A 27,046-nucleotide genomic window follows, 5' to 3' on the forward strand; every position below is an offset into this window, starting at 1 on the left:
GAGGAGGAAGTGTTTTATGGTTCTATTAAGTCTCGTTCTCTCAGTAAGCCTGTGCCTCTGGAATGTGAACTTCACGGGTTTCTCAGTTTCCACCCACCTTAGGTGGGACAGGATGGCAAGAGTGGGCTGGACTTGGGTATCTCCTTTCCCCCAGTTGGGTTACTCACTGATACAATCCCAGCAGGTTGCGTTCTGGCAAAACAGTCTCTCTGGAGGGCAGACCTTGTTAAGAACATAATACTCTGGATTATTTCAAACTGATTCTTTTTCCCCTCTCCCTGGCAGAAGCACAAGGAAATTTTTCTCCAACATTTGCTGTGAGAACCTGGTAGAACCCCAGGAGGTAAGAATCCCAAAAGCGTGGGTCCCCCTGCACAGCTGGATCCCCCTGGATTTTCTAACTCTTAGAGTTGTCCACACTGAGCCTCTAGCAACTCATCAGTTCCAATTTAGGTTTCCCCACCCAGCACTGGCTCCTGCAGCGGTTGCTGCTCACGTGGGCTGTGATTCTCTGCACCTGCCTGTCAGTCTCTTCAATTTGGCGGAGGGGGGGGTGCAAGTTTGCCCTGTGACCTCATGGATCTAAGAAGCGTTGTTGATTTTTCACTTTGCCAACCTTTTACTTGTTAGGACAGAGTGGTAACCTCCAAGCGTCTGACATGCTGGACAGGAACCTGGAAGTTTCCCCACATGCTTTTATCTCTTCATTTCCTTTGTATATATATATATATATATTGGATATATATATATAATATATGCTTATATATAATAGATATATATATTTTACAAGTTTTCACTTTTCCATCTTCTATTATTCTTAAGGCATTACCCATGGGTTTATTATTATTTTTTAAGATTTTATTTATTTATTCATAAGAGACGCAGAGGGAGAAGCAGGCTCCCCGCTGAACAGGGAGCCCGATGCGGGACTCGATCCCAGGACCCTGGGATCATGACCTGAGCCGAAGGCAGACACTTAACCATCTGAGCCACCCAGGTGCCCTACCCATGGGTTTATACACTCTCATGTCCTTTCTAGTTCAGTCTCCATTTCTAAAGTCAGTTTCTCCGTGATTTTTAATTCCATCCTGTTAGCTTTCAGCTCTTTTCAAATCTTTTTCTTCTCTACTCACCTTTTTTGAGTTTATAATCTATGCTGTTCCCTCAGAGCAGCTCTCTTCTCTGAATTTCTTTTAGTTCATTTTGGAACATCATGTAACAGTTTTAAGTCTGGTGGACTTGTATTGCCTATAAATACGATTATGCTCCTTGTTCTGTCTCTTTGACATATAAAATTACATATACATATATATATTACATGTAAAAGATAACTGTAAATAATTATGTAAATAAATATAAATTAGATTACTCCACTCATTATTATACATAAGTTACACATAATTACATATAATTATAAGGTATACATAATGGTTTTATATATAGTATAATTATATGTATACATGTATAGTATCATTATATATAGTATGTATAAATTATACATGTATGTATATATAATGGTTTATATTTTGTATAATTATATGTATATAACATATGGTATAATTATATGTATATAGTACGGTATGTGCAGTATACATAGGTATATATTTATGGAAAGTAAAAAGGGAAACACCAACCAGGAGCAGAATTATGTCTACAGGCAATAAAGACACAGCAGATAAACAGATAAAACTGGAAGGAACTTTCTCATAGAAAAGGAGGGTGGGTCAGTATAGCTTCTGTAGCTATATGGCCCTAGAGTATCATATTCTGCTTTCACCCAGTATTCAAAACACAACCATTCTTTTATGAGATTTCTCGGCTCTGTTTCCCTCCCTCCCCCTTACCTGATACTTCTCTAGCCTTTGCTCCTGCTCAATCCATACTCGATTCTCAATCATTTCCCCTCAAAGCAAGGCCTGTCTAGAAGGAGGTTTTAACAGGTTCATTTCAAAAGTCATAGGCCAAGACTGCTCCAGAAACACTGGTTCATCTTTACCATGTCTCCCTTGTCCCCTCCTGGTTTCAGCTGCTGTTTCCACCCTGGCCCACCATGTCCTCCAGGAGTATGTGTAACCGATTTTTGGACACGACAGAAACCAGGCTGCCTTTCCTCCACTTTCTGCAATACACATCTGGACACCCTATGTGGGATTACATGTCATCTAGTTTACTCTAGATCCTACATTGTCTGTGCATGTGGGGTTCTGCTATCTTCCAGGCCCTGACAGCTTTTATGTCAGGATTCGCAGAGATGCGAACCTACGCTTCTCTGATAACTTCTCATCTCCCCTCAAAATTTTAATGATAACAAGGGCAGTCTGTCTGAAAGGGACTAGGTTCCTAAAAGCAAAAGTCCAACGTCCCCATCATAAAAGACAGAAAATGAAAAGTCATTCATATAAAGAATGCAAAGTATCCATGATTATAATTTACAAATGACTAACTGAAACATATCGTCAGGTTTGATGTTTGCACATTCTACAGGAAAACCTATGTTGGAGTTATGAACCATCCTCTGTCAGGCAGAAATCTGCATGAAGAACTGTCCAGGAACATGAAACAGTCTTCTGAAAAAGTCAGTCCTGCCTTTGATTAAAAGATTCTGTAGCTTAAGACATTTCTGGGATCATTTCCAGGAACACATACATAATTTACAGTGACTGACTACTCACTGCCCCCAATAACTTTGTTCTCTCCACCTTTTTAATAAATGCAGAAGACAACAAACTTGGCGGGGCGGAGCGGGGGAAGAGGGGCCATCTCCCATTTTCCACCAATGAAACTCAAATCCAGATATATCTGCATAAAACACATCTGGACCCAGGCTTACATATTTTTTTTTTAAGATTTAATTTATTTATTTGACAGAGAGAAAACGAGAGAGGGAACACAAGCAGGGGAAGTGGGAGAGGGCGAAGCAGGCTCCCTGCTGAGCAGGGGGCCCACTGCAGGGCTTGATCCCAGGACCCCAGGATCATGACCCAAGCCAAAGGCAGACACTCAACGACTGAGCCACCCAGGTACCCCCAGGCTTACATATTTTAAACATGAACTGAGATCCAGAGTTTTGACTCTCTGTAATTAGAGAAAATTAAAAGTCTATAAAAGATATAATTGGGCTAAGAATGGTGGTCCCCTTTCAAACTTAATGATCCACTTAATTTTGTGGATGACTTACTGGTTCAAGGCACTGTGCCTGGTACTAAGCAATAAGAGATAAGAAAATAAATGAGATATGCTCTGGTCCTCAGGGAATTCAGAAGCTGGTGTATGTATCCGAGAGCAGGTGAGAAAGTGGTGCAGGTATTATACAGAATTAAGCCCAACTGCCAACATAACAGAAGTATAAACAAAGCACTTAAGAAGGGCAGAGAACAGAAGTCAGGGATCTCGGAAAAAAGCAACCCAGAAGAGGGACTATTTGAAATAGGCTTTGAAGGGCAAGCAGCATTTCAGCCAACTGAGAAATACAGGGAAGAAATATAGCACAGGGACAACAAAAGCAAATGGAACTATGGAAAAAAAAAACAAACAAACAATGACATAGTAGGGGATTTTTGAGTAAGAGTGTATTTATGTTGTAAGAACTTACAAAAAAAAAAAGTTCAAATAGGTTTACTGGACTTCAATTGCTATTCATTCTATGCTTGATCAACATTCTCAGTATCTCATCCTACATGCAAATTTTCAAAGATGCTAGAAAAGAATAAAATAGGATGACAACAAAAATGGTCAAAATGGTCAGTTTGCTAGATCATCATCAGTTAACAATGAGACTGTCAAGAGACCCTCCTAGAAAGGAACCAGTTTTGTTTTGTTTTGTTTTGTTTTGTTTTTATTCTTATGTTAATCCCCATACATTACATCAAAAAGGAACCAGTTTAAACGGATGCCTAGCCCTAATCAACGCCTTGATTGCCGCATGATATGCCTACTACAAATCAGAAGCATTTGCTTTTAGTATTGGAAAACAGCTCTTACATTAAAGGAACAAGAGAACAATAGCCAGCACAGCGTTCAACATAATGTGAAAATCAAAAACCAGCCAGCTAAATGGTGCCTGGTTCTAGGCACTACAGAATATCAGAAACCACAGGGAATGTGCTAAATGTTAAAATGCTTAATATCTTCCTCTTAAGAATACTTTTCACAAGTAACACCTATCACCGTAATTTGTACAAAGAGAATGCTCAATAAATACTTGTCGAATCAAAAATAAATCTAACCCAGGCTATAAAACACATAATGTTTTGCCACCCACTATTACAATGTTAATCATGTTACCTGGCATTGAATTATTATAATAAATGAATCATATGTATACATTGCTCAGTATTTTTTCACAGAATAACCAAAGAGGTACTGTGGTATAAAGGAAAGAATCAGGGATTTGAAGCCAAAAGGCCAAGGTGTAAGTGTGAAAAACCATTGCTGATACTGTGGCTTCGAATCACATTAAGCCTTTTAGGCACAGTACCTGACCTCTATTAGCTTCCCAAGTCCCCACCTGTACAATGAATTTGACAGCAAGAACTATACACACTCTTACAGCAGCAGCTGAATGAGACTGTCTGTCAAAGGACTCCATAGACCAAAAAGTGCTACAGAAAAGATGACTACATGGACTGATTTCTGGTTGACTTCCTACCCATGAGACATCTTCCTCTTTCCCTTCTTCCACACAGTCGGATCTTTCAGCACACCGTGTATGTCCCCAAGGCATGCTGTCAATCTCCCCCAAGGCCCCCACCATCACTCTAGTCCGAAGAACCAGCAGCTCCCATCCAGATTTCCATCTGCCTGCTTCCAGGCTTGCTCTCTCAACATCCTCCATCACGTAAGAGCCAAGATGATCTCTGCAATGTCTACATCAAATTGCACCACTCACCGGTTCCAATGGCCTCCCTTCATCCTAGAGCAAAACCTCAACTCCTGGCCATGCCTCGAAGCTCTCCGTGACCAGTCCCAGCTGAGGAGAACTAACTAGGGGCCCCTACATTACGTGGTTCCTCTTTCTGCAATGTTCCAGAATACTCAGGACTGCTCACTCTCTCTCTCACTTCATTCCAGATTGCTCAAGTGTCACTGCCTCAGACAGCCTTCCCCAAATATCCTTTGTGAAAGGGTGAGTCCTTGCCCCATCACTCTATACCCTATTATTCCGCTTTCTCCATAGCCCTGAGTTCCAAAATCACACCATTTATTTACTTGTTTACTTTTCCACTAAAATATAAACACCATGGGAGGTGAGAGCTCGGTCTCATTTCTGTCAACAATCTTCTCTGACTTGCAAAAAGTAGAGGCTCAACTAGAAATTTGCTTAACGAACGGTAAGCACATTTTTCAAATCCCCTTCAGTTCATCTGTTCCACACACAATAACAGAGCGTCCATGAATAACTCCAATACCACTAGTAAAACCCGAACACTTGAAAGGCCTCAAAAGGCTTTATCCCACCTTGGAATTCGAAGTGGACTCCAAGAAACAAAGTCGGTTGCCAAACCCTTCTGCGGCCAAACACAGTTTCTGTTGTTCTTTGTGGATGGTTGCGGTGCACTGCAGAACCACCTCGTCATCCTGCAGAGGGGGAGGAAAAGAGAAAAAGAAAATGAGGTTTGACATGACTAGACAGTCTAAATCAGACCTAGAAGACTTACTTTAGCGCCTATTAAAAATTGGAGAGAAATGTAACAACTGTCCCCACCCCCCACAAAAAAAAGAAAAACCAGACAAAATCAATCCCTCGAGAATTTTCCCTTGTGAAAAAGGTAAGGTGGAAGGGGGAGAAAGAGCTGATTGTCACTCAGGCAGTCAACAGCTTCCTCACTATCATTACTGATCCCCAGAGGCAACCCACATGAGCAACGGTAAAATACAGAATCTCCACGTTAGCACGCTCGCACACGGTTTTAATCATCAAAATTACCAAGAAATTGTCTGACATCAAGTGTCATCAGGACCAGCACCATTTCCAACAGCAGGTACACACAGCACTCCAAAACCAGCACAGGAAGCCAGGTCAAGAACAGAACACCTGGGTTCAAATCAATCTGAAAAGTCATCTCAGCTCATCCACACACTGTTCACATTTCAAAGGACCCTTGGGTGCTTAAAAATGTGCAGAGAGAGAGAGGATCTGCTAGTTCAGTCCTGTGAAATCCACACTGGTTTCCAATTAACTAAGCAGCATTACAGGGCAAGTTATGCCAGGGGAAAGATGATACATGGGACGACTCAGTGTAGGCAGCATGAGGACTGCAAGAAGCATGGACTTGAGACTCAGCGACAGCTCGAGCTGGACTGCCATCCTGGCTCTGCCATCCACAGGTTAAAGATGCTAGCCAAAGCACTGAATCTCTAAAAGGACAAGGTAAACGAGTCACATAGAGACTGATATGCAGAAGGCGCTCAACAGACAATAAGCAGGAGATAGCATTGTCATTTTTAAACAAAATATCTCACTTTAACAAGTTCTAAGTAGCCACTGTCTAAACAGTCTAACCACTTGACACTTAAAGCAGTCAAAAAACAAATATATTCATTGACCCCTTTAATTAGAATGGGAGAGAAAAGGGACAATCAAGTATAACCTAGAAGACACTCATCATGGAACAACGGCAGAGTAGGGGTGAGGAGATGTGATAAAAATTCAAAAGCAGAAAACAAGCCTTTTGGGTTGACCCAAAGAATATGCTGTATCAAATGGAAAAGTACAACTCCAATCTGCATTTAAAACCTTTATAATGTTAAGCATTTGTTTTCTTTCCTATACGGTGCAGCAATACCGAATAGCTGGCTTATAGCACCAGTCACAGGCAAAGTCCAATCTCTTAATAATCACCTCCCAACTCTCCCTCCAGGTGCTCATTAATTTCCAGCGAACATTCGATTGTTACATTTAAGAAGTCATCCGCTAAAAAAAAAAAAAATAGCATTATTTTCATATAACAAGTACATCTGAATATTAATTCATGCTCAGCATGGCTATAACAAAAATAATGAAGGGTTTTTGTTGCTTATATAATCTGCAAAATCAAAGATATTTTGTTTTCCACATGTGGAGCCTAATAACAAAGAACCAAATTGTGTTGATGTGCTCATTGCCTTATCAAATCCCCCCAGTTTTTTACTATCTTGTCTCACTCACCCTCTGGAACTAACTTGAGCATGCAAACTGCACTCTTGGGTAAAATGGATTCCTCTGGATGTTGGAGATCATCTAAATTCCATTTAGTAAATAATTACTTTAATGCACTCATTAAAGACAGTTTGAGAATGAGAATTAAGAGAAAATAGAAAGGTATAGGACAGGCGAGAATAACGTGATACTCAGTAAGCCCCCAAAAGAAGAGGGGGCACATCACATTTGCCAAGAAGTATAGTGTATGTCGGTCCTGGCATTAACTGATTTATTCTTCACCACATCCTGTGATGTAAAGATCATCCACACATAGACACACGAGGACAATGAGGCTCAAGGTAACTTGTTGCTCACAGAGAGGGCTGATCATACATATGTCTAAGAACTGGTCATTCAACCTAATTTATCTGAATCTCAAAGTCCTCGGCCCCATGCTGCTTCTAGAGGCTCAACTGATTCTTTTACTATGTTTGTTATCTAGAAAAGTACTTCTCAATCTTTAATGTGCATCCAATCACCTGCTGAAGTGCAGATTCTGGTTCTGCTGGGCTTGGGTGGGGCTGATTCTACATTTTCAACCAGTGGATTTTAGGAGCTAGGATGCCCAATGGGTCCCAGAAAGGACAGAGATCCCAGGAGACAGGTGAGCAGTCTCTTACAAGAGCTTGGAGGCAATCAGTAACAGCTGAATATTAAAGCAAGTGTATATTTTGGACAGAACCAGAAATGAGAGCACACGTGGAGATGCTCATTAATATGTAGTCCATACCAACCATGTTAGGGAAGGGAACCAATATAAATAATATACTGAACTACCCTACTAAGCTTATAAAACCAACTCACTTGTGCCAAGTGTCCCTTTAATCTAGTGCCTTAACACTAGATTACTGTGTGATGGAGTGTCTGGCCACAAAGCAACATGAAGTTCAAAAGTGCTCTGCCACACCACCAAGGAGAGAAGCTAACTACGATGTTCAATCACGATTCCACTTTGAAAGATAGAACCTAGCCTGACGTACTTATAAGGCTTTTTCCAGTTTACCTGGGAGCAGTTTTTATTTTACATTCCAGTAAGCAGAGGGTTTCTTTCTAACAGAAACTAAAATATACTCACAGCATTGGATGGACCAAACACCAATTCATAAATACCTGCCAGTCCCCTTTAATTAACCTATCATTCATCTCAAAGCATCATTTTTCTCCAGAACCACTCTGGTTTGACAGCCTACTGACTATGCATTGGAAAAGTCTCAGTAAGTAGCTTTTTTCTTATAACCCATGTGCAGTAAATCTGGTTTTGCCAACATATACATGTGTGCATACGGATCTAGATACACACATACACATACATGAAATATCTTTTCTATTCTAAGAACAGAGACTAAGCACAGCTTCATACTGATGGGATCCAGAGAGTTAACACTGTTAAGGTAACAGAACAATAAGGCTATAGGTTAAAGTGTGTCTCTTGGGTCATAAGCCTTCTGAATTAGTCTCTGCCACCTGGCCTGAGGTCCAGGCTCCTAATGTCTCATTTCCAGTCTTCACATTTTAATTCCATGTGTCAGTGCTGTACCAGAGTGCCAAAATGCACACAATGGCCATCACTTTTCCAGCCTTAGTCCATAAGAACTAAAATCTTCCTCCAATATTAACCTTTCAGTATTCTTTGTTTTTGTTAATATTGGAGGAAGTATATTCTTCCTCCAATATTAACCTTTCAGTATTCAGTAATGTAGAGTCCTCATGTCTTAGGTCTAGTACCCAGGGCTACAAATTCTGATTCAACTTACAAGAAATCCTATCCCATAACCAAAATGCTACAAAAGTATATTCTGCCTACATTCTATTATTTCATTTTTTTAATTTCAAAGTCTGTTAGTTAAAGGCGAATGACTAGCATGAAAAGATACTAGAACTTTCCTGGAAATACCTGAACTTACACCATTGCCCATTTTATATAAAACTGGAAAAAATAAAGTTACTAGTTTTTGTTTTTTGTCTTTTTGTTTTGTTTTACAAATTTAGAATAAAATAAAATGTAAAGAAAAAATATTCTAGGAGAAACTTCATGAACTTTGTGAAGATAAATAGCACTTCAGCGAGAGTGCTATCTGGCTTACGATCCCCAAGGTCCTATGGATTCTATGCCAAATCCAGCAATTTCAAATCCATCAATTTCTCACCACACCAGCTACCATCATCTCTTGGTTATTATCTTCAAAACCCAATGAATAGTTTTCCACACGGCAAACTCCCTTCCAATGGTGTTTCACCTCAAGGTCACCCCATCAACCTGACTGTAATGCTTCCTGGCTTAAAATCTTTTAATGGCTTCCCATTGCTCTAAGGAAAAAGACCAAAAAACTCTAGTCTACAAGGCCCCACACCGCATAGAAAAGTACCAGCCTGACATTTCCTCCAACCAACCTTCCTTCCTTCGTTCATTCATTCCTGTGCTCCTACAGGACTTTGCACATACTATTAAACCCTTTCAGGCGCCTGGGTGGCTCAGTTGGTTAAGCGACTGCCTTCGGCTCAGGTCATGATCCTGGAGTCCCGGGATCGAGTCCCGTATCGGGCTCCTACTCGGCAGGGAGTCTGCTTCTCCCTCTGACCCTCCCCCCTCTCATGTGCTCTCTCTCTCTCTGTCATTCTCTCTCTCAAATAAATAAATAAATAAAATCTTTAAAAAAAAAAACCCTTTCTCCCTCCTCTAGTTAAGACATATTCATCTTTCAAATCTTAACTCAAGCATCCATTCCTGAGGTGGGCCTTCCCTGACCCACCAGGCTGCATCAGTTTCTTTGTTTCGTGCTCCTACACCACCATATTCCTTCAGTTTAAATAACTGAATGCATAATGACATTATTAAATTACAGTGCCTACCACCGCACTGGGCAAATATAACATACTCAGTAAAGGATTATCTTAATCCACTTTATGATTGCTCATAAATATGTGTTGCCATGCTGACAAATTGAGTTGCTTTTTAGAATTGCCAAGGTAGGGGTGCCTGGGTGGCTCAGTCGTTAAGCGTCTGCCTTCGGCTCAGGTCATGATCCCAGGGTCCTGGGATTGAGCCCCACATCGGGCTCCCTGCTCTGCGGGGAAGCCTGCTTCTCCCTCTCCCTCTCCCACTCCCCCTGCTTGTGCTCTCTCTCTCACTGTGTCTCTCTCTGTCAAATAAATAAATAAAATCTTTAAAAAAAAAAAAAAAAGAATTGCCAAGGTAAGACCCTACCTTTCCAATTAAAGCTAGCACGGTATGATCCCATTAAGTGATTTTCTGGTTATATTCAGCCAGGAAATAGGGCAGTATTTGAGGAAAATTGCTGATCCTATTATATTTATGACAAATTTTAATGGATTGTAAGCAACTGTGGCATCAATATAAAACCCAATGGGATTACTGGGGGGAAAAAAAGCAGTCTAGTCCCTCATTTCCCTATAAACGTAATAACACTTTGGTTACAACTCTTTCCATATGCAATCTAAGCAAATCAAACATACTGTCCTCTTGAAAAGTCAAGAAATGTTCTTCATAACTCAGGTCATTAAAAAGTCCCTCAAATCACACCAGGGACTTTTCTTATATGCTTATAATGCTTGTCTTTTGAAATGTTTATCCACATCTAGACCTTCTGTAACTTGTCTTCTCCCACGGTTAGGTCTTAATAATTTTTCCACAATTGGCTCCAACTCAAAAAGCTCACTATATGGGGCGACTGGGTGGCTCAGTTGGTTAAGCGACTGCCTTCAGCTCAGGTCATGATCCTGGAGTCCCGGGATCGAGTCCCACATTGGGCTCCCTGCTCAGCAGGGAGTCTGCTTCTCCCTCTGACCCTCCTCCCTCTCCTGCTCTCTGTCTCTCATTCTCTCTCTCTCAAATAAATAAATAATCTTTAAAAAAAAAAAAGCTCACTATATGTATTGCATCCTATGGCTACTGGTCAAGCAGGTCAGATTGAATTCCACAGAAACCAGGTGTCCACTGAAAATAAGTGTTTTGGGATGCTTGGGTGGCTCAGCTGGTTAGGCACTGGACTCTTGATTTCAGCTCAGTCGTGATCTCATGGGATCAAGCCCCATCGTGGGCTTCGCACTGAACATGAAGCCTGCTTGGGATTCTTTCTCTCTCCTTCTCTCTCTTTATTTGCCCCTCCCCTCCCCATGCACACGCACATGCTCTCTAAAAAGAAAAAGAGAAAAGCACTTCAGTTAAAACCCAAAGCAATCACATCATCCAATTTAGATATAGTAAATGCTCCATAAATATACGCTGGATTGAGTTTTTTTTTGTTAAAGGCTCTTGTACTCTTCCTGTGACCTGACAACTCTTTAGAACAGAGATTAATGCTGCATTCCAGGCAATTCTGTGATGAGTAAATAAGACATGATTTCTAGAACAAATGCTGCCAAGTCTGCTGGAATAGTACAACATGGGAAATAATTATCAAACAACAGCCGTAGCTTCTTTCAGACATTCATTTATCATTTAATAAATATTTACTGGGGATCTAATATGTAATAGGATATGTCCTAAGCACTTGAGATAAATCACTGTATAAATCAAAGATCCCTGAACTCATTAGGCCTGCATTCTCGTAGGGGAAGAGGGAGAATAAACAAAAACACGAAAAACTTGTAAACTACATTAAAGGCAAAAAGTTCTGTGGAAAAAAATGGAACAGTATAAGGGGGATCAGGAGTGCCCCTGTGGTGGGAAGGTTGAAATTATGAATGAATTGTCAGGCCTCATTGAGGGGATGACTTCCGAGCAAGACTTGAAGCAGGGAAGGAGAATGGGGACTGCAGGTTGAGGGATGGCCAGTGAAAGTCCCCAAGGCAGGAGAGCATCCAGCATGTTCAAGAAAACAGAGGATGTCCTTGTGGCTGGAACAGAGTAGTCAGAGGGAGGAGGGTGCGAGGTAATAGGTGGGACCAGATCATAAAAGGCCTTGAGCCCAGTGTCAGATTCTTGGCTTCTACTGAGGGAATGGGAAGTCCACTGGAATGGGAAGTGTGGATTTAGTACACTGCAGGGAAACAAGGAGGAAGCAGATTGACCTAAAGGGGGTGACTTCAGCCAATCAGGGGAGAGGAAGGTGATTCAGATGAAGGTGTAGCAGTGTGGGTGGACCGAAGTGAGCCAATTGTAGACACATGCTGCATTTATTGAGTGCCCCCTATATTCCAGAACTGTGGTAAGTGGTCACAAGTTTGTCTCCCTATACATCATCATCGCATCTGGCTTTTCTGGCAAATGGCCAAATAAAATGTTATCGCTAGTATGTTTTTCTTACAGCAAATATGTGGTTATCAGAACAAATGAGTTAAGGAAAAAAAAAAAGCTCCTATTTTTGGTCTTGTACCAAGTTTATATTCATTCATTTAAAAAAAAAAAAAAAGCCTATCCTCAGTTTGCTCATTAGTAGAACCATAAAAATGACCGTGCAAAGCAATCTTTGGGAATATTATTTATGATTGTTCCATGAGCTTTAAAAATTTTTGTCCAAACCATCAGTTATAAAAGTACCAAGAAACGAAAAAAAATAGTCAACTATTTAGCCCCCTATAATCTAAAACATTAAAAACACAGATTAAGGTGTTTTTGTTCTTTGTAAAATCCTTATCAAGGGCAGTCTGAACAGGGCCCGCTTTATCCTTCTTATGATGTAACTTTCCTTCTGGAAGGAGCACCTCCTCCGTGTCTCGGCAAACAGTCACACTCCTCCATTTGGATCATTCCCGGCATTTTCAGAGTTTAATGTGAATTTCTTAACCAGTGTCATTTCTTCTGGGACATCTCCATCCTCTTTGTCACAACCATGTTCCTCATTTATGTCAATAAGGTCACCTTCACTCAGTCCCTCTGGCTGCATATCTACGGTTTCTCAAGGGGCAACCTTGTCCGCACTCCCACACTCCGATACTGCTTCTACGATTCCACTTACGTTCCATCAGAATTTCATTTCCAGCATTCCTACTTTTTCTTTACTGCCCTTTCGTTTTTGATGGCCAATTCCCACTTACCCATGTTCCGGAAATGCCCCAAGCCTTGCTCACAGGGAGACAAGGAGGTAATGAATGCACCAGGTGTGGTCTGTGTGGGACGTGAAGAACAGAGGTGCAGTGACCAGTCACCAGAGGCTTAGAAAGAAGCGCTGTGATTGGTCACTGATCATGACGTCCATCTGGTATGTATTTGACAGCAATTCATAAACTCAAGAGTTGGCAGTGAAATCTGTGCTTTATGCAGTTACTCACAGTTAATACATCATGGCAAATGAAATCTGAACCATGATGTTGGGCTACTGATGCCGTTTAACCAAACCCCGCCAACGGAAATTGTGCCTATGATAAGCATGCAAAGTGCAGGTGGACACCTATGTTTGAGAACCTTACTAAAGGTACAGCAATTTGAACATATTATCAAGGTTGAAGCAGCAGGATTTGCTAACAAATTATATGAAAAAAAAAAATCCAGAAAGCTATTTCAGAAATCGTGGTTGTACATCTGGACAAAAATAAAATTGTCACACTAGAGAGAAGCCCTATAAATAAAATGAATGCAGAAGAGCCCTCAACCACAGATATAACCTTTATGCCCACCTGGAAACTCAGAAAGGGAGACACCCTATGACTATATTCTTGGTATAAGAATCTTCAGTCATCATTCAGCCCTAAAAAGTACATTTTTACTCAGCCATCAGAAAGGATGAATACCCAACTTTTGCATCAACATGGATGGGACTGGCGATTATGCTAAGTGAAATAAGCATAAAAGGTCAATTATCACATGGTTTCACTTATTTGTGGAACATAAGGAATAGCATGGAGGACATTAGGAGAAGGAAGGGAAAAATGAAGGGAGGGAATTCAGAGGCGGGAGACAAACCATGAGAGACTATGGACTCCGAGAAACGAACTGAGGGTTTTAGAGGGAAGGGGGGTGGAGGGATGGGTTAGCCCGGTGACGGGTATTAAGGAGGGCACATACTGCATGGAGCACTGGGTGTTATACGCAAACAATGAATCATGGAACACTACATCAAAAACTAATGATGTACTGTATGGTGACTAACATAGCATAATAAAATTAAATTAAATTTTTAAAAAGTACATTTTTTAATTCACACTAGTAAAAATACATTAAGAATGTCTGTGGTAAAGCCTTTAACACATACTCTGTCCCTAGATAACATCAGAGACTTCCCAGTGCAGAGAAATCCTATAAATGCGGTGAATACGGAAAAGCCCTCGGCCAGAGCACACACCTATAAGGACACCAGACAACCCATACAAGGGGAAAGACTATATGAATATAATGATTATGGGGAAGACATCAGCCAGAAGGCTAACCTTTATACACACTAAAGAATTCATATGACAGAGCAACTCTATGCACTCAATCAGTGTGGAAAGGCCTTCATTGATAAATAAAAAACATGAGCAAATTTGCACTAGAGAGAAGGTCCATCTCTGTGATCACTGTAGAGGGGCTTTGTGTGAGTTCCAGCCCCAATGTGTATAAGAAAACTGCAAAAAGTCATCATCTTTAAGAAAGAAGGCAAGGTGGGGCACCTGGGTGGTTCAGTCTGTTAAACATCTGCCTTCAGCTCAGGTCATGATCCCAGGGTCCTGGGATCGAGCCCTGCATCAGGCTCCCTGCTCCGTGGGGAGCCTGCTTCTCCTTCTCCCTCTGCCTCTGCCTCCCAGTTCTCCTGCTTATGCTTTCTCTCTGTCAAATAAATAAAATCAGAAGGAAGGAAGGAAGGAAGGAAGGAAGGAAGGAAGGAAGGAAGGAAGGAAGGAAGGAAGGAAGGAAGGAAGGAAGGAAAGAAAGAAGGAAAGAAAGAAGTAAAGAAGGAAAGAAGAAGGAAAGAAGGAAGAAAGGTGATGTTTACCAGGAGGTACAATTCTCTTGGAGAATGCCAGATAATTCCTGCTCCAAAAGCCTATCAGTGAAGAAACCATCTGAGATTCTCTACTTATAGAGCAACACCTGTAAGACAGGTATGGATTCAAAATGCACAACACAACTCAGTGTCAGGAATGAAGAGCTATCCTCCATGATCACTCATTCCTTGATCAACATTAAAGACTTCATCTGGGGCACCTAGAATGCTCAGTGGTTAAGTGTCTGCCTTCAGCTCAGGTCATGATCCCAGGATCCTGGGATCCAGCCCCGCATTGGGCTCCCTGCTCAGCGGAATGCCTGCTTCTCCCTCTCCCACTCCCACTGCTTGTGTTCCTACTCTCGCTTTGTCTCTGTCAAATAAATAAATAAAATCTTCTAAAAAAATTTTTTAAAAATAAAGACTTCACCTGAAGAGACACTTATCAAGTCAAGTCAAGCTTCAGCTGGAGCTCACAACAGAAAACCCATACTGGAAAGACACTCCATGAAGAACCCAATTCTAGCAACAATTGCCAAATGACTTATTACTGAAAAGATGTAAGATAGAGATGTAATGCTGTGAAAAATGGTGAGTGCAGAATTTGGTAACAAATAATAAAATTATAATATCAAACGATAATCAAGCAAAAAACATGCTCAATAAATTTGTACTTGTGAATATAAATGCAGTAAAAATTGTTGAAAATCTAATGTGTTGCTATTTACCTTGACATAACCATGAAAACATGCTGAGTGAGAATGAGCCATTTTTTTCCATTAATAATCCTTCCCTGTTGATCAGTTAGCTGGCTCCTACCATTCATGCAGCACTAAACATAATTATAAATACTTAGGTTAATCAGAAAATAACTCAATGCAACTAAAAAATGTAGAATACAAAATAATGCACCTTTATTGAAGTGTTAAAGTATGTAATAACGTAAGAGTGAATAGAATCCTAAATACATAATTTATAAAAAATAAATTGGGTTCCTATATACTACCCTACATAAAAAATAATTCTAAGGATTAAAGATTTGGGGCATCTGGGTGGCTCAGTTGGTAAAGCATCTGCCTTTAGCTCAGTGTCCTGGGATCAAGCCCAGTGTCAGGCTTCACACTCAGTGAAGAGTCTGCTTCTCTGCCCCTCCCCCTGCTCATTCTCTCTCTCTCTCTAATAAAAATTAAAATTAAAAAAGAATTAAAGATTTAAATTATAAAGGCAAACTTTCAGAGTTTTAGAAGAAAATATGGGTGAATATTGGTATAAATTTATAATAAAAGATGATTTCTCAAGTAAGACACAAAGAACACAAGAGATTGAGAAATTCAACTTTACTAAAATTAAGAACCTCTATTCAATAAAAATCACCATAAAGTAAAGCAACAAACCAAGATCTATGAGAAGATATTTGAAATTCATCCTAGAAACAAATACACACATAAAGGATTTATAAAAGTCACTGAGGAAAAAAAAATAGAAAAATAGGCAAAAAGCATGAATAGCATCTCGGCAGAAAATGAAATTCAAATGGTGAATTATAAGAAAAGAGGTTCAATCTCATTAGTAATTAGAGAAATACAGACTAATAGGGAAATAAAACCCATTTTACATTCTCTAAACTGCCAAGGTAAGCGGTGGGGGGGGGGGGGGGGAGCTTGACAATACCAAGCGTTGGCACCAATGTGGAAAACTGGGAACTCTTGTACCTGTATGATGGGAGAATGGTTAAAAACCATTTTAGGAAACAATTTGGCATCGAAGTTGCAAATGCATGCCTTGCAACCTGGCAGTTCCACTCCTAAATAAATTCCCCAGAGAAAAATCTTGTTTATTTGTATGAGAAAGCATGTATATTAATGTTCATAACTGCACCAAAATCATGAATGAGAAATGGTGCTAACCATCACATTCAACAGAAGCAACAAGAAGAGGGCCATAAGACTGGAAACCAAGGAATGGATTGAGGTGAGCATTTCAGAAGGGAGGCCATGAATAGCTCATGTGTGCCAGAAGAACTCTCTTTTGTGGTGCCTATCATGTGACTCAGGGGCAGACATGGCTATCTCAGGGGTCTAAGCTGAGCTGGACATCAGTAAAAGGGTCACAAGTCTTGGAAAAGGAGAGGAACCAGGACATCAAAGTCTAGAAGTACACCAGATTCTCCAAATGACTAGTTCAGGACTCCTGGCCAAGAGACATAATGCTTTGCAATGAAACTAAAGGCACTGGGGGCGCCTGGGTGGCTCAGTTGGTTAAGCGACTGCCTTCGGCTCAGGTCATGATCCTGGAGTCCCGGGATCGAGTCCCGCATCGGGCTCCCTGCTCAGCAGGGAGTCTGCTTCTCCCTCTGACCCTACTCCCTCTCATGCTCTCTGTCTCTCATTCTCTCTGTCTCAAATAAATAAATAAAATCTTAAAAAAAAAAAAAAAAAAGAAACTAAAGGCACTGAAGCAAAACTAAAGACTCATAATCTCTCTCCCCCACACACAGAGCGAGAGGGTATGTCAAAGCCCAGTGAAGCATGGGAAGCACCAATGGATCAACACTGCAGAAGCCTGGGGTAAAAAATCTATTCTCCTCCTGAGTAATATTTTTATTGGCAGGGATATGATCCATTTGCACTCCAGTGTGACTGCTCAATCCTCATCTCCTCACCAGTAATTTAACTGAATATCCTTCCAGGTCCCTTCCAGCACTCGAATTTTATGGTTCTGTGGAAAAGACAAAAGGAGAAGAGAGAATTCCTCTCCGGTAGAAATTCAGAGACAGCAATTATGTGTACCTTTCACACTTTTACTGTATAAACTATCTCTAGCTTCCTCTTTTTTTTCCCCCCTCTTTTCATGGTAGAGGATATCTAAACTAAAGGATATCTCATTAGCATCCTTAACTATTCATGCTGTGTATGTGGTTTTTTGTTTTAATTTTATTTTATTATGTTATGTTAATCACTATACATTACATCATTAGTTTTTTTTTTTAAGATTTATTTATTTATTTGAGAGAGCGAGAATGAGAGAGAGAGAGAGTACATGAGAGGGGGGGAGGGTTAGTGGGAGAAACAGGCTCCTCGCCGAGCAGGGAGCCCAATGCGGGACTCGATCCCGGGACTCCAGGATCATGACCTGAGCCGAAGGCAGTCGCTCAACCAACTGAGCCACCCAGGCGCCCTACATCATTAGTTTTTGATGTAGTGTTCCATGATTCATTGTTTGCGTATAACACCCAGTGCTCCATTCAATACGTGCCCTCTTTAAGACCCATCACCAGGCTAACCCCTCCCCCCACCCCCTCCCCTCTAAAACCCTCAGTTTGTTTCTCAGAGTCCATAGTCTCTCATGGTTCATCTCCCCCTCCGATTCCCCCCCCTTTGTTTTTCCCTTCCTACTACCGTCTTTTTTTTTTAACATGTAATGTATTATATGTAGTTTTATGCAAGAGGATAGTAGCACTTTTTTTTTTTTAATCTCTTCTATTACAGAAGTAATCTGAGGCTCAGTGCTGACAACCACCAGGCAGAAGTACATATACAAAATGGCATATTCGAGCTGATGAGCTACGAGGGCAGCCTTAGCACATGCCTGGTAATGTCAGCTGAAGGGGAGCTGGACAGAAACACCCAAATATCGGAGAAGATCAAGACATAACACCTCTTAATTTCCCAGTCACAAGTGGCAGCCATCCAAACGTAAGGCACAAGGCAGAAAGTTTCCTCTGAATATATAAACATTTCATCAATGATTTTCAATGCCCAGTCTGGTAGAAAAAAACACTTCCATTAGAGAGGAACTTTACCTTTTCAATCTTGATACACTGTATCAGGAAATCCATCAGCGCGCAGTAAATTTAGTGCACCAATCAGCTCTAAGGAAACCCTCTGGCTTCTCTGGGATCTGCACTGTTCTAACCAACAGAGTAGAGTCCAACCCTGCCGTTCTCCTCACAGGCCGGCAGCTAGCTTTAGGGATGTGGAGTTTTAGCTTCCTACCAACCTAAGACTTAGCAAAAAATAAAAGCTGGAATCATCTACAAATGTCTTGAATGCTGCAGAAACCAACAGAAAAATCAAACAAGGTACAGATAAGCCTTTATCTTATGAAGGGTCACAAATAATGACCCCATTTTAATAGGTCTATATTCCTTTTGGAATTTGGCATACGCAAAATGTAAATCTTCCTTGAATTCCCCCCAATTTTGCCATCTCCTGTTGTTTCTTCTCTCCATAGCCAGCACTGTCAATCAATGTAATTAAAACCAGACACCTTGGGGAGCCTGGGGGCTCAGTCGATTAAGTGTCTGACTCCTGATTTCGGCTCAGGTGATTCGGGGTCCTGGGATTGAGCCCCGTGTTGGGATCCATGCTCAGCGTGGAGTGTATTTGGGATTCTCGCTCTCCTTCTCCCTCTGCTCCTCTGCCATACACGGTATCTCTAAAATAAATAAAATCTTAAAAAAAACAAATACCTAACTTCCTGCTACTAACTCCTGTGTTCCTCTCATCTGCTCTCCCACCACCCCAGGCTTCATGCAAGTCAACTCATTCTCATGGTCTATCAGGCCCCCCATGCTCTATTTTCTCCAGCTCTACAACTCTCTCTCATGTCTTTCCCCATGTTGCTCATTACAATCTAGCAATTGTCTTGTTTTCTTGCTCATTGTCTTCTCCCCTAAAATTATGTATATACTATGAACAAAGAGCTTTTGCCTACCTTGTTTATATTGATCCCTAGTGCCCAGCACACACTAGGCATTCATAAAGGATATCTGAAGAATAAAAGAATGAATGGATTCTTTCTGTGCCTTTAAAAGGGAAAGGAACTGCCATTTATTATTTGCTAGAACTACCTCCTCCCCAGGGACAGCTAAGGACCACAAAGCATCTATGTTCCAGGTACCGTGCATTTCCTCAATGACACATCAAGGGAAGTTCTAGGTCAGTTCTACTTAGTAACTTCTACTCATCACAGTGCACAGCATCTGGCCCAGAACACAGTCAATGAATGAGTAAGTGAAGAGCGCTAGGAGTTAAGTACTATTATTGTGCTTATGAGGATGAGTAGGAGCTATTACTACAGCTACTTTACAGATGAGAAAAAGGCATCCTGACGGTAAATTGCTTGCCCACGGTTACCCAGCTGGGGTGGGGTGGAATGGGACTGAAAGCCTATCTTCAAACCTCCGTGCTGCACAATTCTGTATGCACTGACATAAAACCATTGCACCAGGAGTCTGCCCGGAGAAATTAAGGGATCTACCCAGAAACTGAACCTAATCCTCCAATTTCCTTTTATCAAATATGTTTGATAATGTGGGCTACAGGTAAAGTGAGCAAAGTTACCACATGCAGATTGAACTGTGTTAAAAACAAAGTCCAGTGAGGGCACCTGAGTGGAAGCGTCACTCGAGTGTCCGACTCCTGGTTTCGGCTCAAGTCCTGATCTCAGAATCAGGGGATCGAGCGCCGCACTGGGCTCTGCGCTCAGCCTGGAGTCTCCTCGAGATTCTCTATCCCTCTGCCCCCACCCCCGCTCTCTAAAATTAAATAACTTTTTTTAAAAAATCAAGTGAAAAACATACTGAAACAAGCATATTAGTTTGGATAGAGGAGTAGCAGGAAGAGGTGAGATGAGAAAGAACTTGGGATGTATCATTAATAAATCATTAATATTTAGTCAATAGTCGGAAGTTAGGCTAAGAAAGGGCAATCTAAAGTAATGTTGCTCGATTGCTTTTTCTTCTGTCCTTTCTTAAAAATCTAAGTGAGACAGATGGACACAAGAGGAAAATGGACCTTTTTAACTTCCACATCTGAGATGGAATAATACTAGCCTAAAGCTTTTTTTGGGCTATTGTAGAAAGAATTAATGTATTGACATTTGCCATATCCTTTGGAACTCATTAAAATACTTGACAAAATAAAGCTGTCCTCTTAGAACTCAGCAGAGCACCTTCCTCTTCAATCACTGCTTTCCTACGTTTCCACGCCACCCTAAAGCTCAAGGGCAGGAATAAGATATAGGAGCAGCAGCAGCGGTGAACAAAGATGCGGGAAGGTCATAGGCACAGGTCTGCCCCAGGGGCAGACAAGAAGGCAGTACTCTCTGCAGGGAGCTTCAAAACTATAATAAAACCCAGGAAAAGTTGGCCTGCTTTTTACCATCACCATGCACAGGCAATTCTCAACAGTTAGGGAATACACTCCCTCCTTCCTGGTTGACTGTTCCCTTCCATACATCTGCTCCTCCCCAAGGGAAGGTCACCTAATATTAGAGCTGCTGAATTACTAGAGGAAACCTACATACACACACACACGCATGCACGCACGCACAGGCTAGTATACTAAACAGCACAAATAGAATATCTCACCAATAATTTATGGATGCTGTAATCGATCAGATCCCAACTACAGAAGAATTGAGGTAGGTCAGGACTGATACACCCATAAGACCACATGAAAAATCCATTCCAGTATCCTCATAGGACATATCCCATCTATTCTTTAGTGACATTTTATTTCAAAATGTGTGGGGGGAAAAAAAAAACAAAAACCTTGAAACTACTCTAACAAATATCACCTAGAAGAATCTAAGTTTGGGCGCCTGGGTGGCTCAGATGGTTAAGCATCTGCCTTCGGCTCAGGTCGTGATCTCAGGGTCCTGGGATCGAGTCCCGCATCAGGCTCCCTGCTCCTTGGGAGCCTGCTTCTCCCTCTGCTTCTCTCTCTCTCTCTGTCTCTCATGAATAAATAAATAAAATCTTAAAAAAAAAAAAATAAAAGAATCTAAGTTTCCCAGAAGCCATGGGGTAAATGAAGTTTCTTTGTTCCTATCATAGATCTTTGAAAATAAATTTCTGAAATATGTTCATAGCTGTGATAAAACAAAATTTGGAATTAAAAAAGATAAAGGGAATTCAAGAGCCAAAAATGGCTTGGATGATATGTAAGGTCATATATGTAGAAGTCTAACAGTGGAAACAGCTTGCAAAAACTAAGCCTTTAACTTGACCTTGATTATAAGAAAATTGACTTGCAAGTAAAAAATCAGATCTAGAAAGACTGAACATATTTCAGACATTCTTAGTGTCTGTTTCCTGCCAGATAGAGATGGAGTCTGACAGATACATTCACCAACAGTAACGTCAACAGATATGTATCTGTTTCTCTTTTCCACTTAGAAAATATCATGCATAAAATCGAAGCCTATGTTCCCAGCTCTGAAATGATCTGAAACTCCTACTTGGCACTGAAGATTGCCAATGATAGAAAAGTCCTGTTAAAATGCATCTTAATGTATGTGCTGGGTATAAGTATTATTCTGACTCTCTCACACCTATATGTGGAACACAACCAAAGAAACACCTATTACAGAAAATGAATGTTCCTCTTTGCATATAAAGCATTAAAATCTAACGCGGAGACAAGCAGAGGAATTGAGCACTCAATCATGTCTCCCTGTCACCTGGCTGATGCTCAAGCATAAAGTATTAAGAGACCAAAGACAGCACCAGATGGGCTGACCCCTCAGGATTCATTCTGCAATTAGACCAGAGTGTTACCTACTGTAGAAACCATTTATGAGATATTATGCTTCCATGAAAAATTAAATATATTTAGTCATACTACTCTTAAATATTTAGTATCTGTGCAGAGCAGGTAAGACCCATATAGAAGTATAAATATAGGTACATATCATGCATAATAGATTGGTTGAGACTGTGTGCATATTTTAGAATATTAGAAGTCTGCCTCCTCCTCTCTGAGGAATGGCAGAGGCCACAGTGAGCGAGTGGTACAGATTCTCAGAGATCCATACTAGACTCGCACTGTAGAAACCACATTAAAATCCTGAAGAGAAAACTACTATGTACTAATTATCCCAGCACTAAGGAAGAACACCAAAAAGATTACATTTTAAGAATACTGAAAAGATGGATAAGTAATTTTAGAGGCAATTTTCAAGATCTGAATCTACATATGCATAATATATATCTATTATTTCAAGATAAGGCAAATTTCAGACATTATGGTTTCTTGCGCGCACACGCATGCACACACACACACACACATTCTCTCTCTCACTTCCTTCCTTCCTCCCTAATCTTTAGGTGTTATATATACAACTCTATGATCTCCACTAAGTGCATTTTTCTTATAGTGCATAACACAAGGACCAGTTTTCAAAATCATCCAAAAAACAAAAAGTATGTAACAGGGGTGCCTGGGTGGCTCAGTCATTAAGCGTCTGCCTTCAGCTCAGGTCATGGTCCCGGGGTCCTGGGATCGAGCCCCGCATCGGGCTCCCTGCTCCGCGCCTGCTTCTCCCTCTCTCACTCCCCCTGCTTGTGTTCCCTCTCTCGCTGTCTCTCTCTCTGTCAAATAAGTAAATAAAATATTAAAAAAAAAATATGTAACAGCCGTCTGGACAGATACATAGTATGTATACCACTCATAGGAGAATAAACACCATAGTTTTCAGCAAAAACATGGAACATGGAATAATGAAATTCATAGAAACTATTTTAAACTTGCTTCTGGGATATGTTTTAATACATATCTCCCTACTTGCACATTGATACAGGGTTCATCGTACAAAACGTATAGATAAAACATGTATCCATGAATTTCTAGATTTGCTTTTGGAAAACAGTGAAATATTAGTTTACAGCTTCAGCCTCCAGTTTATTTCTGTAACTGACAAACCTATTAAATTCTGGTCTTGCTAATTATAAATGTAATTCTGTAATAGAAAGGGAGATTACCATCCAGTGTACCAGGCGCCAAACCTCTCTATTTTCATAGGCTTCCAGTAATTTACCTCACTTCCCTTGTAATCAGGAGTATCTCAGCTGAGGATTTTTCTCTGACCTGGGAATGAATCAATGAACCAGCCAATTATATCTGAGCATGAAACTCTTCCTGATAAGAGTTGTGTACATTTATGCTGTAGATAGTGAGTACAAACGAAGTAGCAAATTTCAGCTTTTGTGTTGTTATCACTCAGCCTACACAAGTATTATAGAGATCAGCAAAAGGTTAACTTGTACATGAAGCAAATTCATGATGTAAATTTTAGGACTAGATTTTGGAAAGCTTAGCATTGAATTCATAAATGCCAGTTTACAGGGGGTCAAACATAATGGATGGCAAACAAATGCCACCCAGATAAAGTGAGACACACAAATGCCTGTTCCAGAAACCTCGTGGTTGCAGGGAAAGAGCCCAATCAGAACCCAGGATCAGAAGCCCTTGATCAGCCCTTCTGGGCTGCATGACCCCAGGCAATTCACAATCACTTGATCCTCCGTGGTTTTCATCTATTAGGTGGAAAAAATAACATTCCCTAAGAGTAAACTATCATAAGTTGTCCAAAACACATTAACTTATAATAATAAATAATGTAAGTTACGTGGAAAAAGCCTTATTTTTGGACTAAAATCAGAGTCTGAATGCCAGCTACCCAGCTCTCTTTACTAGTCCCTGTGATTTTCAGTATTTTCATCTATGAACTGAACACCTACCTTAGAGGGTCATTGGGAGAGATTAACCCAAAAATATATTTACAAACTACCCAGGACAGTGTGCTCAGAATATAAAAGACTAATAATTATTGCTTCATCATTCCTATTTTTGTAAGGATTAAATTCACTCGTTCAAGACCTACTACCATCAACAAGACAGAACAAGTCCCTGCAGCCATGGAGCTCACAATCCTCGGGGAAGAGAGAAATCATCAGCAAATGAATGGTTGTGAAAGTGAACACCAGACAGTGGTAAGAGTCAACAATACAGAAGGACAGGGTAGAATAATGAAGGGGGGTTATATTATAGGCTGGTCAGAATCGGCCTCATGTCAAGTTGCGAGTGAGCATGTGGAATATTCCAGGCAGAGGTTCCAGGGCAGCAAACACAATTCTGCAATGGGAAAGGGTTTGGTGAGCTCAAGAAAGAGTGAGGGAGCTGATGGGTCGAAAGGAGGGAAGAAGGACAGAGACCCGGCGGGGCTGGACCCTTGCACGCCACGGGAAGGGCTTTGGAGTTCGGTCCAAGTAGGATGGGAACTGTGAAGGGTTGTGAGCAGGGGAGTGACAGGACTCATTTCACTTCAAAGGAATCCTTCTGGCTTCTATGTTGGGAGCAGCAATTCTAGTGGAGAGGTCATTACTGCAGCTGGAGAAGACGGTGGTGGCTTCTGTTGGGGTGCTGCCCGTGGAAGTGGTGGGAAGTGGCCACAGTCTGAATGTAATTTAAAATATGAGGCGCCTGGGTGGATCCGGTGGTTAAGCATTGGACTCTTGAACTCAGCATCATGAGTTTGAGCCCTGTGCTAGGCATGGAGCCTGCTTAAAAAAAATAAAAATGAAAAAAAAAAAAAAGTAGCATTGACAGGAAGAGATGTAGATAGAGAAAGGAACAATTACAAGCTTTTAGGCCTGAACATCTGAGTTAAATGGCAGCACCAAGTACTAAAATGGGGAATGCTGGGAAAGCAGTTTGAAGCAAGGAAGAGGAAACGGTGTGAGGTCAGTTGGGACATATTAGGTTTGGGATGACTTTTATCCAGATGACACATCAAGGAGGCAGCTGGAGACAGGAGTCTGGAAGTCAGGGCAAATGTCACAGCTGAAGATAAATACTTGGGAGTGATCGGTATGATAAGGTTGCAAAGGGGAAGTCAACCTCAATGGGGAAGAAGGCTAAAGATGACCATCACATCTGGCAATGTGGCATTCGTTGGTGGCCTCATCAAGTGTCATTTCAGTAGACTGGTGAGGATGAGATCCGGAACGGAAAGGATTTAAGAGAGAATGGGAGGAGGGTGCCTGGGTGGCTCAGTTGGTTAAGCGACTGCCTTCGGCTCAGGTCATGATCCTGGAGTCCCGGGATCGAGTCCCGCATCGGGATCCCTGCTCAGCGGGGGGTCCGCTTCTCCCTCTGACCCTCCCCCCTTTCATGTGCTCTCTCTCATTCTCTCTCTCTCAAATAAATAAATAAAATCTTAAAAAAAAAAGAGAGAGAGAGAATGGTAGGAGAGGAAGTAGAGATGTGGGTATAGAAAATTCTTGAATTGGGGGGCGGAGCAAGATGGCGGAGGAGTAGGAGACCTGGATTTCGTCTCCTCTCAGGAATTCAGCTGGATAGGGATCAAACCATTCAGATCACCTACAAACTCAACAGGAGATCGAAGAAAAGAAGAGCAACAACTCTCTCACCAGAAAAGCGACCACTCTCTGGAAGGTAGGACGTGTGGAGAAGTGAATCTGAGGCGATATTCGGGAGGATAGACGGCGGGGGAGGGGCCTCCGATGGCCGCTTCTGGCAAGTGATAGAGCCGCGGAGCACAAAATCGGAACTTTTAAAAGTCTGCTCCGCCGAGGGACGTCACTCTGGTGGCTAAGCGGGGGGTGGAACCCTCCGGGACAGTGTGGTCTCAGGACCCTCGGGGTCACAGAAAGACCGGGGGTGCCTGAGTGTGGCAGAGCTCCCAGGTAACGGAGCAGGGACGCAGGCTGCAGAGGCGGAGCCCAGGCGCGGGCTCTCACCTCGGGGTTGCCATAAACTGTGATCCAGGGCACAGTCGGGCCACTGCTCCTCCAGCAGGGACCCAACAAGCGACAGATCGGGGGAGACTCACCTTCTTCCCGGGGAGGAGCCGCGCGGGAGTGCACCGCAGGGATCTGCTGGGTTTGGAGACTCCATATGGGGTCGGGTGCCAGAGATAGAAATGCACAGTCACAGGCTGGGTGAGCACGGAGTGCGGCCGGCGACCTGGGAGACGGGAGTGACTGACGCCTTTTCTCTGGGGACTCACTGAGGAGCGGGGCCCCGAGTTCTCGGCTCCTCCGGGACGGAGATTGGGAGGCCGCCATTTTCACTCTCCGCCTCCAACGCTGTACGGAAAGCTCGCAGAGAACAAAAGCCCCGGAGAGCAAACCCGAGCAGATGACTTAGCCGGGAGCAGGCAAGGGCGGGGCAATTCCGCCTCCGGCAGAGACATT

General features: G+C 41.7%; 1 protein-coding gene across 1 annotated transcript in view; it reads right to left on the reverse strand.

The window, feature by feature from the left end:
* RYR2 (ryanodine receptor 2) overlaps positions 1-27,046 on the reverse strand; it is a 736,030-nt gene that overhangs the window by 537,793 nt on the left and 171,191 nt on the right. The window contains exon 2 of the mRNA XM_064594590.1: positions 5,458-5,577. Within this exon, the coding sequence (XP_064450660.1) occupies positions 5,458-5,577 (120 nt within the window). The remainder of the gene's footprint in view (positions 1-5,457; positions 5,578-27,046) is intronic.

This window comes from Mirounga angustirostris, unplaced genomic scaffold, assembly GCF_029215605.1.
Source record: "Mirounga angustirostris isolate CCGP_5_RB_7025 unplaced genomic scaffold, mMirAng1.0.hap1 SCAF_6, whole genome shotgun sequence".
Lineage (NCBI taxonomy): Eukaryota > Metazoa > Chordata > Mammalia > Carnivora > Phocidae > Mirounga > Mirounga angustirostris.